Source organism: Molossus molossus, unplaced genomic scaffold, assembly GCF_014108415.1.
Source record: "Molossus molossus isolate mMolMol1 unplaced genomic scaffold, mMolMol1.p scaffold_m16_p_1, whole genome shotgun sequence".
Classification (NCBI taxonomy): domain Eukaryota; kingdom Metazoa; phylum Chordata; class Mammalia; order Chiroptera; family Molossidae; genus Molossus; species Molossus molossus.
This window is the reverse complement of record NW_023425344.1, coordinates 156,329,829-156,346,638: the sequence shown is the minus strand read 5'-3', so window position 1 is coordinate 156,346,638 and position 16,810 is coordinate 156,329,829. Positions and strand designations below refer to the sequence as shown.

The window sequence follows — 16,810 nt, the reverse complement described above, 5'->3', positions numbered from 1 at the left end:
TTTTCTCCCCTTTTTATTGAATTTATTGGGGTGTTTACCACCATTTATCTCTCCCATACTCTTCTCCCCTCTCCCCCTCCCTGCCCCCCAGCATTGAGAGTCTTTCTTATCCCAAAAATTTGGGGGTCACTCGGTTGTACATTGTGGTCTCTCATGAACAAGATTGTGTAACTTGGAAGACACAGGACAGTGGCTAGAGGAACATTTCTCTGGCTCCCAGTGTCCCTTGGGCTTTGGGAAGAGCGTAGTTGGCTCAGGTCTCGGGGGAGCACAGAGCCTGCAGCATTGATAACAAATTAAAGATGTGATTCACTTTTTCTGCCCTTTGATCAACATGTCTTTTGCCAGATCTCACAACTTTATTTTTCAGATTTACTCAGCATCATTTACTCAGCATCTGAACATCTTTGATGAGAGTAAAGCTCTCAGGAAATATATTAGTCAGTCTACTTAATAAAAAACAATAGCAACAGCAATGCCTAACATTTCTAGATCATTTGTTGGGTGCTTTGCATGTGTTATTTTATCTACTTTTCCAACAGTCCTGTTAAAAAGCTATCATTATTATCTTCATTTTACAGATGGAGAAATGGAGGCTTGAAAGAAGTAGGTCATGTTTGACGCTAAACGGAAGGTTAATGCTGGAGCTGATCTGAACACAGGCAGTTTAGGTCCAGAACCCAACATTTTAATTAATTAAAAAATTGTATTTTTAATTCTTGCAGCTTTATTGAGATATGATTGACATATAACAGTGTGTAAGTTTAATGTGTGTCTGTGTTGATTTGATGCACTTATATGTGGCAAAATGATTATATATGTAGCGTTAGTGGGCACCTCGATCATATTACATAGTCACCATTTCTATTTTGTGGTGTGAACATTTAAGATCTCCTCTCTTGCCCTGGCCAGTTTTGTTCAGTGGTTAGAGCGTTGGCCCGCGGACCAATGAGTCGTGGGTTCTATTCTGGTCAAGGGCACATACCTCAGTTGTATTTGTCCCTGGCCCTGGTTGGGTCCTACCAGTCGATGTGGCTCTATCATGATGTTTCTCTCTGTCTCTCTCCCTCCCTCCCACTCTATCTGATAATAAATAGAAAAATATCCTCAGGTGAGGAATTAAAAAAAAAAAAAAGATCTCCTGTCTAGCAACTTTCTGGTATGTAATACAGTATTATTGACTCTAATCATCATTCTGTACATTAGATCCCCAGAATTTGTTAACTGTATAACTGGAAGTTTGTACCTGTTGACCCAAATCTCCCCATTGCTCCCCGCCAGTCCCTGGCAACCACTAATCTACTCTAACTAATCTACTCTCTGTTTCTATGACAGAGCCTCTCTCTTGGCCATGATTCTGAGCTGCTGTTCTGCGAGGTACCCTTCCTGAAGGGATGCCTTTCGAGATGTGCTGGGAAGACAGCATGGTGGGGCGGGTCAGGGTTCTGCCTCTTCAAGGAGGACTCAGTGTGTGACCCGTCCGTGTGGGGCATGAAGGGAGTGTGTGTCCCTTTTCATGAGGTGTCTGGAACCCTCTTCTCTGTTCTCAGGTGCAGTCAGATGTAACTGAGATGGGGCAGTCAGAAGAGCAATAGCAGTTTAATTTGAAAACTGTTACCACCCAGATTAGGAGGGAACCCTCAGCTTTCTTATAAAAATCAAGGCTGCGCAACACCGTTAGAACTGTCAGCAGGAGCCGGGTGAGGACTGGCAGCGCCCACGGATGACAGCGACCTGGAAGCGCTAAGGCTTTTTGACAGCAGAAGGCTGGGTCCCTGCAGAGGGAACCCCTGCCTGCAGGCGGCAGCGCAGGCCTGGGCAGCAGCTGATCCAGGGGACAGCCGTGGGAGGCGTTCTGGTGGCACTCGGATCACCTGGTGTTCACTTCTGGTATTCTCCATGCCTAGGGTTGCCAAGTAAAATGCAAGATGCCCAGTGAAATTTGAATTTCAGATAAACTGATTACTTTTTTTAAAGTATTAATGTGTCCCAAATAGGACTAATTTTTGCTGTTGTTTATTTGAAATGCAAACTTAACTGGGTGGGTTGTATTTTTATTTGCTAAATCTAGAAACCTTCTCCATGCCAACGGTGCAGTTTTAAGTGAACAAAGTTGCATTCCTTAGCCCTCGTGGAGCTCACACTGTGGGGGAGGAGGGTGAGAGACGAGGAGGGGGGTGGGGAAGGCAAGACAGGAGAAACAAATAACAAATGTGTATAAATCCAATGATTTCAAATAGCGACATGAGAGAAAATAAGACAGAGGTGACTCTGGGTGGGCGGGTGACTAATTTACTTGGGGTGGCCAGGGAAAGCCTCTCTGAGCTGAGATTTGTGAACAGCTCAGACCAGAGTTTCAGGCAGCTAGAAAAGGAGGCAGAGAGAGGATCAGAACGAAGGCCACAGCAGCTGAGGGGAGTGAAGGGGGAGGAGAGGATGAGCCGGGAGGCTGGATAGGAGGCAGGGATGAGACCATATGCAGGGTGTTACAGGCCCAGGAAAAGAGGGCCAGCTGGCGTCATCTGATTTATTTCATAAAGACCTAGAAAAGAGATTCTCCAGAGAAAGAATCAGAAACTGAGGACCAGCCAGTGGTCCTGACAAGGGATGATCGTGTCTGGGAGATAAGATAAGTGGATGGACTAGAGATATATTTCATGGTTCAACGGACAGGACTTACAGATGAATTGGGGAAAAGGGAATCAAAGGAATTCCTAGAACTACTCCTAGAAACACTCCTGGGTTTGGAGGAATGAATTAGTCAGCCTTCTGTTTTTCAGGGCAGTGCCTCTCAAGTGTTGTCATGTCCTGGCTTATGCAGAAAGCAGCCTGCGTAGGGCATGTGGCTGGGAGAGCTGGCCACAGGGACTCCGGCCCCCAGGCCCCACTGGCCACACAGGGCACTGTTCCAGCAAGCTTGGAACCCAGCCACCATGGCTTTGACCCACCGGGAAGCTCTGCCTGGGAGGATTTTTCATCTGGAGCCCAGTGGGTGCTGCAAAGGGCCTCGGAGAGAAGTGCAGCGAGCCCTCTCAGGGCAGGGCACTCCTCAAGAAACTAGAATTCAGGGCTGGGACAGACTTTAGAATCGATCTAGTCCAACCCTCTCATTGCTGTCTTGACACAGGAGAGTGAGGGACTTGTCTAAGGTACTCATTCATTTACTCCATTTATTGGGTACAAGTGCGCACAGCTGTGCTAGGTGCTGGGGGACAGTGCTGCCACGCTCAGGGCGTGAGGGCGCGCTGGTACCCCCGTCTGTGACCCGGGGGTACGGAAATGGGGGACAGGCAATTTGATATCTAAGCATGTGATCGTTGGGCTTGCAGTTTCTATTTCTGTCTTTTTTTTTTTAAGCGATGTATGTTCATTATGTTTTTACCAAAGTACTAGTCCAAGATGGATTGAAGACCAAAATAACAACAACAACGGTTCCTTGGCTGGAAAGGTTTGATGCCAACTGATTGTCACGTGACTGCCAGGGCCGCAGGCTCCTCTCATTTCTCTCCGCCTCCTTCCCGTCAGAAGCCCTGAGCCAGTCTCAGAGGTTTCAGGGCCCCGGTTTTGTTCTGTATCCTCTGCTCTGATGTGAGAAGATGATCTGGATTGTGGGCTTTAGCCTTTTGCTTTCCTGTGAGTTCCTGTGCATGTTCCTCTTGTTCTGCCGTCCCATTTCCCTCTTTGACTTTCAGAGGTTTGGGGTCTTTGTCTCTCACACTGGTTTTCTAGTTATTCTCTGCCTTTGACCTTTATCCCCGTGACCTCCTGCCTCTGCCCATCGAGCTCTCTCTGGGTGGGCTGTGCTGGACCCAGAGGCTGGGGGTGCAGGACCTCACTATTTCCTCATGTCTTCTTCACAGACAGGAGCACGTTGTGTAACACAGTGACCCAGAGTTCCCTGGACCAGACAGTGGCAAGCGGCAGCGAGGTGACACTGCCCTGTACTTATGACACCCAAGATGCAAATCCAGATTTATACTGGTACCGAAGAAGACCAGGTCATTCCTTTCAGTTTATTCTTTACAGGGATAACAGTGTGGTCATTGACGCAGAGTTTACTCAGGGCCGGTTTTCCGTGCAGTACAACCAGACCCACAAAACCTTCCACTTGGTGATCTCCTCAGTGACGACTGAAGACACAGCAACTTACTACTGTGCCATCTACCACGGTGATGCAGATGCCCAGGAAGTTCATGCAGAAACCCCTGAGCACGGCCTGCCTTTCAGGGCAGCTGGAGTCCTCGGATGTGGCATCTTTCTTCCTCGTCACTTTGTGTTCCAACTGGCCTTAGAGGTGCCCTGTCGTGTCTGCGAATAATAAAGTGCCTGTCACATCCAGGGGAGCACCCTGGCTTCAGTTGGAGCAGAGCATCTCCGTACTTCTGACTCAGTATCCCCTTGCTATCCTAGTATCTGTGGTAGAGAAAAGAGAGCTGCATGTCTGAGGGATTGTCATCTTTGTGTACCTAGCACCCAGGTCATGCCCGATAAAGAGTGGGCTTGATAAGTATGTGCTGCGTGTGCTGTGAGGGTATCAGAATGATGTAGGCGAAGGGCCAGCCAGTCTGAGACCCCGTCAGAAGTGTCTTCATTTTAGTCTCCATCACTTATCCATTATCGTGAATTGCTGTTTTTTTTTTTTTTTTTTTTTAAAGAATCAAATGAGACTCAAAGTTATCTATTTAAATACATTTCCCCCCAATTTACCTTTTCTGTGTCTTCTAGTGTAGCCACCTCGTTTCTCCTGGATGCTCTGACACCTCCATGTCACTTCCTTTGGGGAACATTTTTCTTTTGCTGAAGAGCACTGAGATATTCCCAGAAAGCTCTCTGTGAATCCCAGAATTGCAGCTTCAAAGCCCCCGAGATTAGAGCTCAGTGGTGTCTCCAGGGGAGAGAATTACCTCCAGGAGAAACCAGCTCTGTGATGTCAAAATAGATACACTCTCAGCCTGGGGGTCGGTGTCTCCTTCTTCTACTTCCACTGAATTCTCTGCCATAAAACAACTGTTAGAGTTATTACAGGTAATTTTAGGTACAGTAGAAGTCTCAGACATTATTTTATAGAAATACACTGAAGGACATTCCCAAGGTCGGATAGCTGGTTAATGACAGAGCCAGGGTAGCCTTCCTAGGGCTCTCTGCAGCCTCGGAGGCTGTGTCAGAGGTGGTTTGGGCAGCAGTTTATCTGGGCTTTAAAACAGGTGAAGAGCAGTCTCTGTAGAGAGGAAGGAAAAGAACAAGGCGAGGGAGCCAAAGGCCTTGAGCAAAGGACACAGCCTCTGGGGCTTCTGTTCTGCTGCCTACTGAGTGCCTAACACTCTCCTGAAGGCCCCCTCAGGGCTATTGTGATGCTGCTGGTGGAAGCTCGGAAAACTGTAATTCACAGTGCCATGGTCCCTGACCTGGAGGCAGCCACAGCCTTGTCTGGCTCCTGTCTTTAATCTTTTCTGGAGGTTCCTATTGGTGGAAGAAATTCACGGTCCTGTGATGTGCTAGGATGTTTTTTTCTGATGATCAAAGTAGTCCGGAGGGCGGCTCATTCATTTACAAAATAAAAGATTTCTATATTTAGAAAATCTTGTTTGGGGGATTCATGTGTTATTGTAGAGAAACTTGGGTGCATTCTTTTATTTTTATTTATTTTTTTATTGAGAAAATTTTTTAAATTAATTAATTAATTAATTTTTGTTACAAATGTTTCTCCTTTTTCCCTCACTGATACCCTCCTCCCTGACCCTCCCCGCCCTGTCCTCAGCTTTGTTGTCCATGTCCATTGTTCATGCATGCATGTATATAAATTCTGTGGTTTATCTCTCCCCCCAACCCCCTCTTTTGGGGATTGTAAGTCTGTACCCCACTTCCACGTCTCTGGGACTACCCAGTTCCTCAGACCATTATGTTCATTATATTCCACAAATAAGTGAGATCATGTGATATTTGTCTTTCTCTGCTTGGCTTGTTTCACTTAGGATAATACTCTCCAGGTCCCTCCATGTCGTCTCAAAGGATAAGAGATCTTTCTTTCTTACAGCTGCGTAGTACTCCATTGTGTATATGTACCACTGCTTTTTTATCCATTTGTCTACTGATGGAAATTTGGGCTGTTTCCAGATCTTAGCTATTGTAAATAGTGCTGCTATGAACATGGAGGTACATATATTCTTTCTGATTGGTGTTTCAGGCTTCTTAGGGTATATTCCTAGAAGTGGGATCACTGGGTCAAATGGAAGTTCAATTTTTAATTTTTTGAGGTAACACCATAGTGTTTTCCATAGTGGCTGCACCAGTCTGCATTTCCACCAGCAGTGTACTAGAGTCCCCTTTCTCCACACCCTCGCCAACACTTGTTGTTTGATGATTTGTTGATGGCGGCCATTCTGACAGGTGTGAGGTGATACCTTATTGTTGTTTTAATTTGTATCTCTCTGATGATTAGTGATGTTGAGCATTTCCTCATATGTCTCTTAGCCATTTGTATGTTCTATTTGAAGAGGTGTCTATTTAGTTCCTCTGCCCATTTTTTAATTGGGTTCTTTGTCTTCCTTTTGTTGAATTGTATGAGCACTCTATATATATTGGAAATTAACCCCTTATCTGATGTATCATTGGAAATTATGCTCTCCCATAGAGTGGGCTGTCTTTCCATTTTGATGATTGTATCTTTTGCAGTGCAGAAGCTTTTGAGTTTGATGTAGTCCCATGTGTTCATTTTCTCCTTTGTTTCTGTTGCCCTAGGTAATATATCAATGAAAATTCTGCTGCCTATGATGTCTGAAATTTTGTTGCCTACAGTCTCTTCTAGGATTTTTATGGATTCATGAGTCACAGTTAAGTCTTTTATCCATTTTGAGTTTATTCTTGTGTATGGTGTAAGTTGATGGTCTTGTTTCATTTTTCTGCATGTAGCTGTCCAATTTTTCCAACACCATTTATTAAAGAGGCTGTCTTTACTCCACTGTATGCTCTTGCCCTCTTTGTCAAATATTAATTGAGCATATTGTCTTGGGTCCATTTCTGGTTCTCTATTCTGTTCCATTGATCTATCTGCCTGTTCTTGTTCCAGTACCAGGCTGTTTTGATTACAGTGGCTTTGTAGTATAACCTGAAATCTGGTAATGTGATCCCTCCAACTTTGTTCTTCTTTTTCAAGATTGGTGTGGCTATTCGGGGTCTGTTTTGGTTCCATATGAACTTTTGAAGTATTTGTTTTAGTTCTGTGAAGTCTGTCGTTGGTATTTTGATGGGGATTGCATTGAATCTATAGATTGCTCTGGGTAGTATGGACATTTTAATGATGTTAATTCTTCCAATCCATGAACAAGGTATGTACTTCCACTTTTTTATATCTTCCTCTATTTCTTTTTGCAATGACATGCAGTTTTCTGTGAATAGGTTCTTTATTTTTTTGGTTACGTTTATTCCTAGGTATCTTAATTTTTTTGCTGTGATGGTAAATGGGATTTTTTTTAAGTTTCTCTTTCTGTGACTTCATCATTAGTGTGTAAGAGTGCTGTCGATTTCTTGACGTTAATTTTGTATCCTACTACTTTGCCAAATTCATTTATTAAGTCTAGTAAGTTATTGATGGAGTCTTTGGGGTTTTCTATGTATAGTATCATGTCATCTGTGAATAATGACAGTTTCACTTCCTCCTTTCCAATTTGGATCCCTTTTATTTATTCTTCCTGTCTGATTGCTGTGGCTAAGACTTCCAGTACTATGTTAAATAAGAGTGGCAAAAGTGGGCATCCTTGTCTTTTTCCTGTTCTTAAGGGAAATGCTTTTAGTTTTTGCCTATTGAATATGATGTTGGCTGTAGGTCTTTCATATATGGTCTTTATTATGTCAAGATATGATCCCTCTATTCCCAGATTGCTGAGTGTTTTTATCAGAAATGGGTGCTGGATTCTGTCAAATGCTTTTTCAGTGTCTATTGATATGTTCATATGATTTTTATCTTTCATTTTGTTTATGTGGTATATCACATTTATTGATTTGCAAATATTGTACCAGCCTTGCATCCCTGGGATGAATCCCACTTGGTCATGGTGAATACTTTTTTTGATATATTGCTGGATTCGATTTGCTAGTATTTTGTTCAGGATTTTGGTGTCTATGTTCATCAGGGATATTGGCCTGTAGTTTTCTTTCTTTGTAGTATCTTTTTCTGGTTTTGGAATTAGAATTATGCAGGCCTCATAAAATGAGTTTGGAAGTCTTCCTTCTTCTTGAATTTTAAGGAATAGTTGGAGGAGAATGGGTATTAGTTCCTTGAATGTTCAGTAAAATTCCCCTGTGAAGCTGTCCGGGCCTGGGCTTTTGTTTGCTGGGAGAGTCTTAATTACATCTTCAATTTCTTTTGTTGTTATTGGTCTGTTCAAGTTTTCTATCTCTACCCGGTCCATTTTTGGAGAATGTGTTTCTAGAAATTTGTCCATTTCACTTAGATTGTCGAATTTTTTGCCATTTAACTGTTCATAGTAGTTGTTAATGATCTTTTGTATTTCTGTGGTTGTTACTTCTCCTCTTTCATTTCTGATTTTGTGTATTTGGGTTCTCTCTCTTTATTTCTTGGTGAGTCTAGCTAAGGGTCCATCAATCTTATTTATGTTTTCAAAGAACCAGCTCTTTGTTTCATTGATCCTTTTAATTGTTTATTTGGTCTCCATGTCATTTATTTCTGCTTTGATATTTACTATTTCCTTCCTACTACTTGCTCTGGGGTTTTCTTTTTGTTTGCCTTCTAATTCTTTAAGTTGTGAGGTTAGACAGTCAATTAGAAATTTTTCTTGTTTCTTGAGGTAGGCCTGTAGTGCTATGAACTTCCCTCTCAGAACTGCTTTCGCTGCATCCCATAGATTTTGTGTTGTTGTGTGTTCATTTTCATTGGTTTCCAGGAAGTTTTTAATTTATTCTCTGATCTCCATGATAACCTATTCATTGTTCAATAACATGCTATTTAGCCTCCATGTTTTCAAATGTCTTTGCATATTCTTGTTGCAATTGATTTCTAGTTTCATGCCATTGTGACCTGAGATGATGCTTGATATGATTTCACTCTTCTTGAACTTGTAGAGACTTAGTTTGTGTACTAACATGTGGTCTATCTTTGAGAGTGTCCCATGTGCACTTGAGAAGAATGTGAATTCTGCAGTTTTGGGGTGCAATTCTCTGTAGATATCTATTAAATCCATTTGATCTAGCGCTTCATTTAGAGTCTGTGTTTCCTTATTAATTTTTTGTCTAGAGGATCTATCCAGTGATGTCAGCAGGGTGTTGAAGTCCCCTGCTATGATTGTATTGCTATTGATTTCTTCTTTGAAGTCCTCCAGAAGACTTTTAATATATGTTGGTGCTCCTATATTGGGTGCATATTTGTTTACCAAGGTTATATCTTCCTGTTGGATAGATCCATTCAATATTATGTAGTGGCCTTCTTTGACTCTAGTTATGGTCTTCATTTTGAAATCTGTTTTAACAGATGAGTATTGCTACCCCAGCTTTTTTTCCCTTTCCATTTGCTTGGAAGATTTTTTTCCATCCCTTCACTTTCAACCTATGTGAGTCTTTTGTTGTGAGGTGTGTCTCTTGTAAACAACATATATATGAGTCATGCTTTCTTATCCAGTCAGCTACTCTGTGTCCTTTTATCAGAGCATTCAAACCATTCACATTTAAGGTGATAATTGATATGTACTTATTTATTGACATTATTGTTTATTGTGGTTCTATTTTTCTTCCTATTTCTTCTAGTAATTACAGCAGTCCTTTTAGCATATCTTGCAGTGCTGGTTTGGTGTTAATATATTCTCTTAGCCTTTTTTTTTTTGGTCTGGAAAGCTCTTTATTTGGCTTTCTATTTTGAATGATAGCCTTGCTGGATAGAGTATTCTTGGATTCAGATCCTTGTTTTTCATGACCTTGATTACTTCATGCCACTTCCTTCTGGCCTGTAGTGTTTCTGTTGAGAAGTCAGCTGAGAGCCTTATGGGTTTTTTTTTTTTTTTTTTTTTTTGTAGGTAACCTGTTACTTGTCTCTTGCTCCCTTTAGGATTCTCTCTTTGTCTTTAATTTTTGGCATTTTAATTACTAAGTGTCTTTGTGTGGGCCATTTTGGGTTCTTCTTCCTTGGGGCTGGCTCTGTGCTTCTTGAACTTGAATGCCTTCTTCCTTCACCCAGTTAGGAAAGTTTTCTGTCACTATTTCTTCAAATATATTCTCTAAACCTTGGTCATTTTCTTCCTCTTTGGGGACCCCTATGATGTGAATGTTATTACGTTTCCAGTAATAAGCTGTCTTTCCGTTTTTTGTTTTTTGTTTTTAACTTTCAAGGTTTCTTTTCTTTTCTTTTTAAAAAATCTTTATTATTGAATGTATTACAAATGTTCCTCATTTATTCCCCATTGACACCCATCTCCCCACTTCCGCCCCTCTCCCGCCTTTTCCCACACTATTGTCTGTGTCCATTGGTTATGCATACGTTTTTTGGTTTATTTCTTCCCAGCCCCCGACCCCTTTTCCTTTGAGGTTTGTCAGTCTAGCAACCAATTTGTACTTCTTAATCCCTGTACCTTTTGCACCCATTTCCTCAACACCCCTCCCATCTGGCAACCAACAAAATGTTCTCTGCATCTATGAGAATGTTTCTGTTCTGCCTGTTCATTTTGTTTGTAGATTCCATTGTCGATAGATATGTATTCATTGCCATTTTGTTTGTTCATATATTTTATCTTTTTTTCCAAAAAGACCCTTCATCATTTCACATAATAATGGTTTGGCGGTGATGAACTCCTTTAACTTTTTCTTGTTTGGGAAACTCTTTATATGGCCATCGATTCTAAGTGACAGATTTGCAGGATAGAGTAATCTTGGTTGTAGGTTCTTGCTTTCCATCACTCTGAATATTTCTTGCCACTCCCTTCTGGCCTGCAAAGTTCTTTTGAGAAATCAGCAGACAGCCTTATGGGAACTCCCTTGTAGGTAACTAACTGCTTTTCTCTTGCTGCTTTTAAGATTCTCTCTTTGTCTTGAACCTTTTGCATTTTGATGATGATGTGTCTTGGTGTGGGCCTCTCGGGGTTCATCTTATTTGGGACTCTCTGTGCTTCCTGGACTTGTATGTCTGTTTCCTTCACCAAGTCAGGAAAGTTTTCTGCCATTAGTGTTTCAAACAGGTTTTCAGTTTCTTGTTCTTTCTCTTCTTTTTCTGCACCCCCAAGATGCGAATGTTGGCACGCTTGAAGTTGTCCCAGAGGCTCCTTACACTATCCTCATTTTTTTAAAATTCTTTTTTCTTTTTGCTGTTCTGATTGGGCATTTTTTGCTTCCTTATATTCCAAATCTATGGTTTGCTTCTTGGATTTACCTACTCTACTATTGAATCTGTGTAAATTATTCTTTATTTTAGTTAGTGCCTCCTTCATTTCTGACTGTGCATCCATCATTTCTGACTGGTCTTTTTTATGCTCTTGAGGCCCTCACTAAGTTTACTGAGGTTCTCACTAAGTTCATTGAGCATCCTCATAAGCAGTATTTTGAACTCAGCATCTGCTAGGTTGTTTATCTCCATTTCACTTAGTTTTTGTCTTAGGGTTTTGTTCTGTTCTTTCATTTGGGACCTGTTTCTTTGTCTCCTCATTTTGGCTGCCTCCCTGTGTTTGTTTCTGTGTATTACTTAATGAGAGGTATGGGGTACCTGAGACCAGATACTGCTTGTTTGAAAGAATTTAGGAAAACCTGAAGCAGGATCCAAGACAGAGCAATCCTATGGTTAGGCGACTGGCAACAGCTTGGGTGGGCCTGAAAGTTTGGTGGGACGGGGCCTCAGTGAATCACCAGGGCGAGGCTACCAGTGTGAGCCAGGTTGCTGGAGTCCCAGATAGGGCAGCTGTCTGCCACCCTAGGGAAGGGCTCACCAAAGGAACAAAGGCCTCTGACAGCACGTTTGTCTTGGAGAAAGCCCCCTCTCCAGGCCTCCTTCCAGTGCCTAACAGCTCAGTTCTTCCCTGTATGTCTCTGGTGCCCCTCAAGCTGCCTCCCCTCCAAGCTTAGAGGGAGTGAATCCGATAACTCCATGCATGGGCCCTTTAAGGAGCTGCCTAGGGCTCCAGCCGCGTCAACTTCCCTGAGCTCAGTTCCCACTGGTTTTTCCAGCCAAAGTTATAAGGACTTCTCTTCCTGGCACTGGAACCCTGAGCGGGGCATGTGGTGTGGTACGGGGACCCCTCAGTCCTCAGGGAGGACCTTCCCAGCCGAGGTATCCTCCTGATTTTTATCCACCACACATGGGTGTGGGACCAGCCCCTCGTGCCTCAGCCCCTCCTACCAGTCTCAATGTGGCTGCTACTTTGATTTCGTAGTTGTAGGACTTCCATTCAGCTTGATTTCAGGCAGTTTTGAATGATGGTTGTTCTGTAGTTTAGTTGTAACTTTGATATGGTTGTGGAAGGACTGATTCTGCATTTACATATGCCGCCATTTGAAGGTTTCTTCTCTTTCTGTTTTTTAATTGTTTTTTCTTTTGGTTTTCTGATTGGTTGATTTTTTTTCTACCCTGTCTTCTAATTCACTGATCTGGTCCTCAGCTTCCTCTACTCTGCTGGTTAGTCCTTCCAATGTGTTCTTTATTTCTGCTATGTCATTCTTCATTTCTACTTGGTTGGTTTTCAATGTTTCTATATCTTTACTCATTGTGCTGATGTCCTCATTCATACTGTTGAGCTTCCTCAATATCATGGCTCTGAACTCTACCTCTGATAATTTGCTTAACAGCATTTCATGCATGTCATCTTTGATAGAGTTCTCTTGTTCTTTCATATGGGATTTGTTTCTTTGTTTTACCATTTTGGCTATCTCTATGGGTCTTGGAGCTTGGCAAATTTTCCCTGTGGGTGTTGGTGTTCTGCTGTTTGTGTCTCCCTCTACTGTGTTTGGATGGGCCTGGGCGGGCCATATTAAACACCACTGTCAAGTCTTACTTTCCTGGGTAGAATTGCAAGCCCTGGAAAGGTTCAGTTATCCTCTAGCTTTTTCCTGGAGGCTAGTAGTCTTAGTTGCTCAGTGCCTTGGAATGTAGCCCTGGTGTTCTACATAGGAGCGTTTCCAGAGGGTGGGATAGATACTGGTTGTTAATGAGCCTCTATTTGGATTTCTTTGCCTCACCTGGGAAAGGCTGAATCTCTGAGGGGAGTACTGCTGCTTTCCCCCACAGCTCAGGGAAGGAGCACACTGGCCATCATACTTTGTGGCAGCAACTCAGCAAAAGCTCTGAGCACCCTTCACAGAGTTCCAGTGCAGTCGGCCCTCCTTCTGCCGTAGCCCCCAGATGAGTGGCTGTGGCTATTTTAGAGCTCTGTCCAGGCTCTCTGCGCTGTGAAGTGGGCTTGGTCTTTATTCCCCAAGGGTGCTGCTCACAGCTAAGACTGCTGCTGTCTGTGGGTTCCCAGCCTGCCACCCTCTAGTGCCTCTGCAGATCCTACCAGTGTCCCTGGTTATATGGACCTGTCCTGCTGCTTTACTGTAGCTTTTTTTCTGAGGATTTGTCTTTATTTTAGTTGTAATTCCTGTTTCATCCTGGGAGCTTGTCTGTGTAGCTTCTATTCACTCTGCCTCTATTTTCACATCCTCTAGGCCTATCTTGTGTGCAGCTGGGTTGCACAGGCCTCTCTGGTGCCCCCACACCCTGCAGGTCCCGCAGGCCAGCAGCTATATTGCACCAGTCTCTCTCAGCCTGCGGCTTCCCACTGCTCTTGTGGGCTACTGGACTTCACAGGGCTCTATGGAGCCCCAGGTCTGGAGGCTGGGGAGTGCTGCTGCTCCATGGGGCTCAACTCCTGCTCAGCTTTTGCTGTAGTTTTTGGGGATAGGTCTCAGCTGCTGGTCTGTGTTTCTGTTGCCTGGGGATGGATATCTGCTCCTCAGCCTCTGTTACTGGGGGTATATCTCGACTCTGATTGGGCTGCTACTATGGGGGATGGTGCTGGGCTCCGGGCTGTCTGTGGCTTCCGCTACTGGCACCTTGGGAGATCCACTTCTGTGCACAGGTCTGTGTTGACACCTTGTGTCCACTGGTCTGATGGTACCAGGTGCGCTGGTGGGCTCAGGTTGCTGGGCCCTAGCCGCTCCCACTGCCTCCCTCCAGGGAAGACCTGGGATCTTCCAAAATGGTGGGACCTCCCAGCGGCGCAGGGAGAAGCGCCCTGAAGGGCCGCTTACTGCGGTAGTCGGCTGCTCCCGTCCATAGCACAGGAACCTTCTGCTCCACGTCTCTGCACTGCACGAGTTTGGTCGTCCACCTTCATGTCCACTCACACTCTCTCACACACACACTCACCCTCCCTCTGGTCCTGCCCGCTGCCATCTTAGTCTTGAGTGCACTCTTTTAAAATTTTTTCTTTCTTTTATTGATTTTTTTTAGAGAGAGAGGAAAGGAGAGGGAGAGAGAGAGAGATAGAAACATCGATGAGAGTGAACACTGGTCGCCTCCAGCATGCCCCCCACTGGGGATCAGGCCCACAACCTGGTCATGTGCCCTGACCAGGAATTGAACCGGTGACCTCTTGGTGCATGGGTTGATGCTCAATCACTGAGCCACACCATCCAGACATTGGGTGCACTCTTGATAACTTGGTTTTGTTCCCATAATATCCCTGTGTCACTGGATGACTTTGAATAAGGTACTTACCTTTTTGGAGGGTCATATTTTTTTCCATTTGAGGAATGAGAGTGTGATATTTTGTTCTTAGTAACTTCAGAGAAACGTTTTAATGTGGTTCAGGTAACAGATGTGAATGTTTCGGAAACAAGCCTTCTTGACACATACAAGATGAAATTGTGTGAAATCTTTTTGTGGTTTTTCCCTGGATGGACCTGGTTTATCCATCTAGATTTTCCTAAACCTCTTGACTGGCATTCTGCAGCCTCCTGTCTTTGATTTGGGCGGTGAGGACGTGACATGGGAGTTTGCCGATGGCGAGGACGGGGGAGTTGTTGGTGAGGGTGCTCTTTCACTTGTAACCTCATAAGCCCCCCCTTGACACCCTCCTGGGTGCTGAGGAAACCACAGTACTGGGTTTCCAGGGCTCTGCTGCCTGAGTGGGTGCAGCTAGAGACAGCTGTGGCCTTGCCGAGGGGGAGTAGCAGAGCTCACAGGCCGCACTGGGGACACTGCTGTTGTTCATCGAAATAGCAGAAGCAGCAATATCAGGAAACCCAGGGCTGGGTCCCGGAGGCAGCAAGCCTCAAGGCTGGGGGCTCAGGAAGCTGGGGTGTGACCTAGAAGCTCAGTCTGACCAACAGTGAGTTCACAGCACCCTGCGGTGAATTTCCATCTGCGGTGGGCGCAGTAGGTGAAGCCAGAGGACAGCACACATGATGCACTTTAACAACTGCAGCAGAGACAGCATCAGAGAAGAATGGCAGAAAACCATCAACATCAGGGGCCCAGCCAAGAGTCAGTGCCCAGTGACCTCCAACTCTCCGTGCAGAGATTGGCAGGCAACATGTAGTAAAGATACTGTTTTTATAGGGAAATCTAGGGCTCTCATTCCTATCCTTCCCTCCAAAAACATCTGCACAGGGAGTTGCTTAAAAGCACCCTCCTCCCGCCCTCTTCATCTTTGCACCCTCAGCACAGAGCCTGGAATGTAGAGGGAGTCAATTCATATTAGTTAAACCAATTACTAGAAAGAAGTACCTTTCCTCTGTCTTACTCTAATCTCTGTTAAGGGCTTGGAGGGTATTTAGATGAGATTTAAAACTCCCTATTACCTACATGGAGAGTGTTAGGGAGTCAAAAGTAATTTTGTTTGTAAAGTAGTAGAAAGAGCAGAAAGTGCTTTTGTAGACAAGATGCCAGTTTGGGGCCAATCTAGTGCTGGGTCGAGCAGAGCCTTTCATGTTTAGGTAAAGGACACCTGCTTCCTTCCCCCAGGGCCTACTTTCCTCTTGGAGGATGGAGTTGGGAACCTGGTGGCTCCTACTTCCTATTTCTTAAGGCAAAGAAAGTAAAAGGAACAAGACACCATTTTCAAAGTGTATCAATTATAGAAATAAAAAATGAGCCCAGTGTCCCTTTGTATCTCTATATCCATTTATAAAGCAGCATATGAAGCGCTTAGGACCATAAATCCTACCCCCCAGGACTTTATCTTTCCACCATGCTGGAGGATGAGCTGGGTTAGTTGCCTTCAAAGAAAAACTTGTTTGGGCCCTGGCAGGTTTGGCTCAGCGGTTGGAGCATTGACCTGTGGACCAGAGAGTCCCGGGTTCTGTTCCCGCTAGTGGCACGTGCCAAAAAAAAAAAAAAAAAGAAAAACTTGTTTGGGAAGCAGCCATTTAAGCAAAGCTGAGGCGGGTTAACTTGAATCACTGAGAAGTTGGAAGCCTTCGGAGCACTTCTGCTGGCTTTGGTTTTCTTTCAGGGAGTATAGCCCTCCCCTGCCCGGCAGCCTGCAAGGAAGGAAAGTTGTCAGAATTGATGTAGAATCACAGACCATCAGTGGTGGAAGGAACGATAGTAGTATGTAGTCTGGGGATGGCCAGCACTGTGGATATCACTAATTTATTATGGCACATTGCCCTTCTACACACGGCAGTAGTTCACCTGGTCACTATTAGTGTATCCATGTCGGCACAAGTCATGAAACCCATTTGCTCTCCTTTAGTCATTCTTAACTCTTTGTTTTATAGATGCAAAAACCCAAGCTCAGAGAGGTGAAGCAATCTGGCTAAGGTAACACAGTGAGTGAATGACAAAGTCAGGACTAAAACCCAGATCTTTTGACTGTCAGTGTAGTGCTCTTTATAT

The 16,810-nt window shown here is 44.1% G+C and overlaps 1 protein-coding gene and 2 gene segments (V, D, J or C); 1 reads left to right on the top strand and 2 right to left on the bottom strand.

Moving 5' to 3' along the window:
• LOC118629905 (T cell receptor alpha chain MC.7.G5-like) overlaps positions 1-16,810 on the bottom strand; it is a 314,180-nt gene that overhangs the window by 76,997 nt on the left and 220,373 nt on the right. The gene's annotated exons all lie outside the window — the stretch shown is intronic.
• On the top strand, positions 3,528-4,643 carry LOC118629907. The segment is given in 2 exon segments: positions 3,528-3,633; positions 3,861-4,643. Coding segments are annotated over 2 exon segments (495 nt in total).
• The window catches only part of LOC118629938, a 52,318-nt gene continuing 51,588 nt past the window's right edge, over positions 16,081-16,810 (bottom strand). Inside the window, exon 8 of the C gene segment in view lies at positions 16,081-16,452.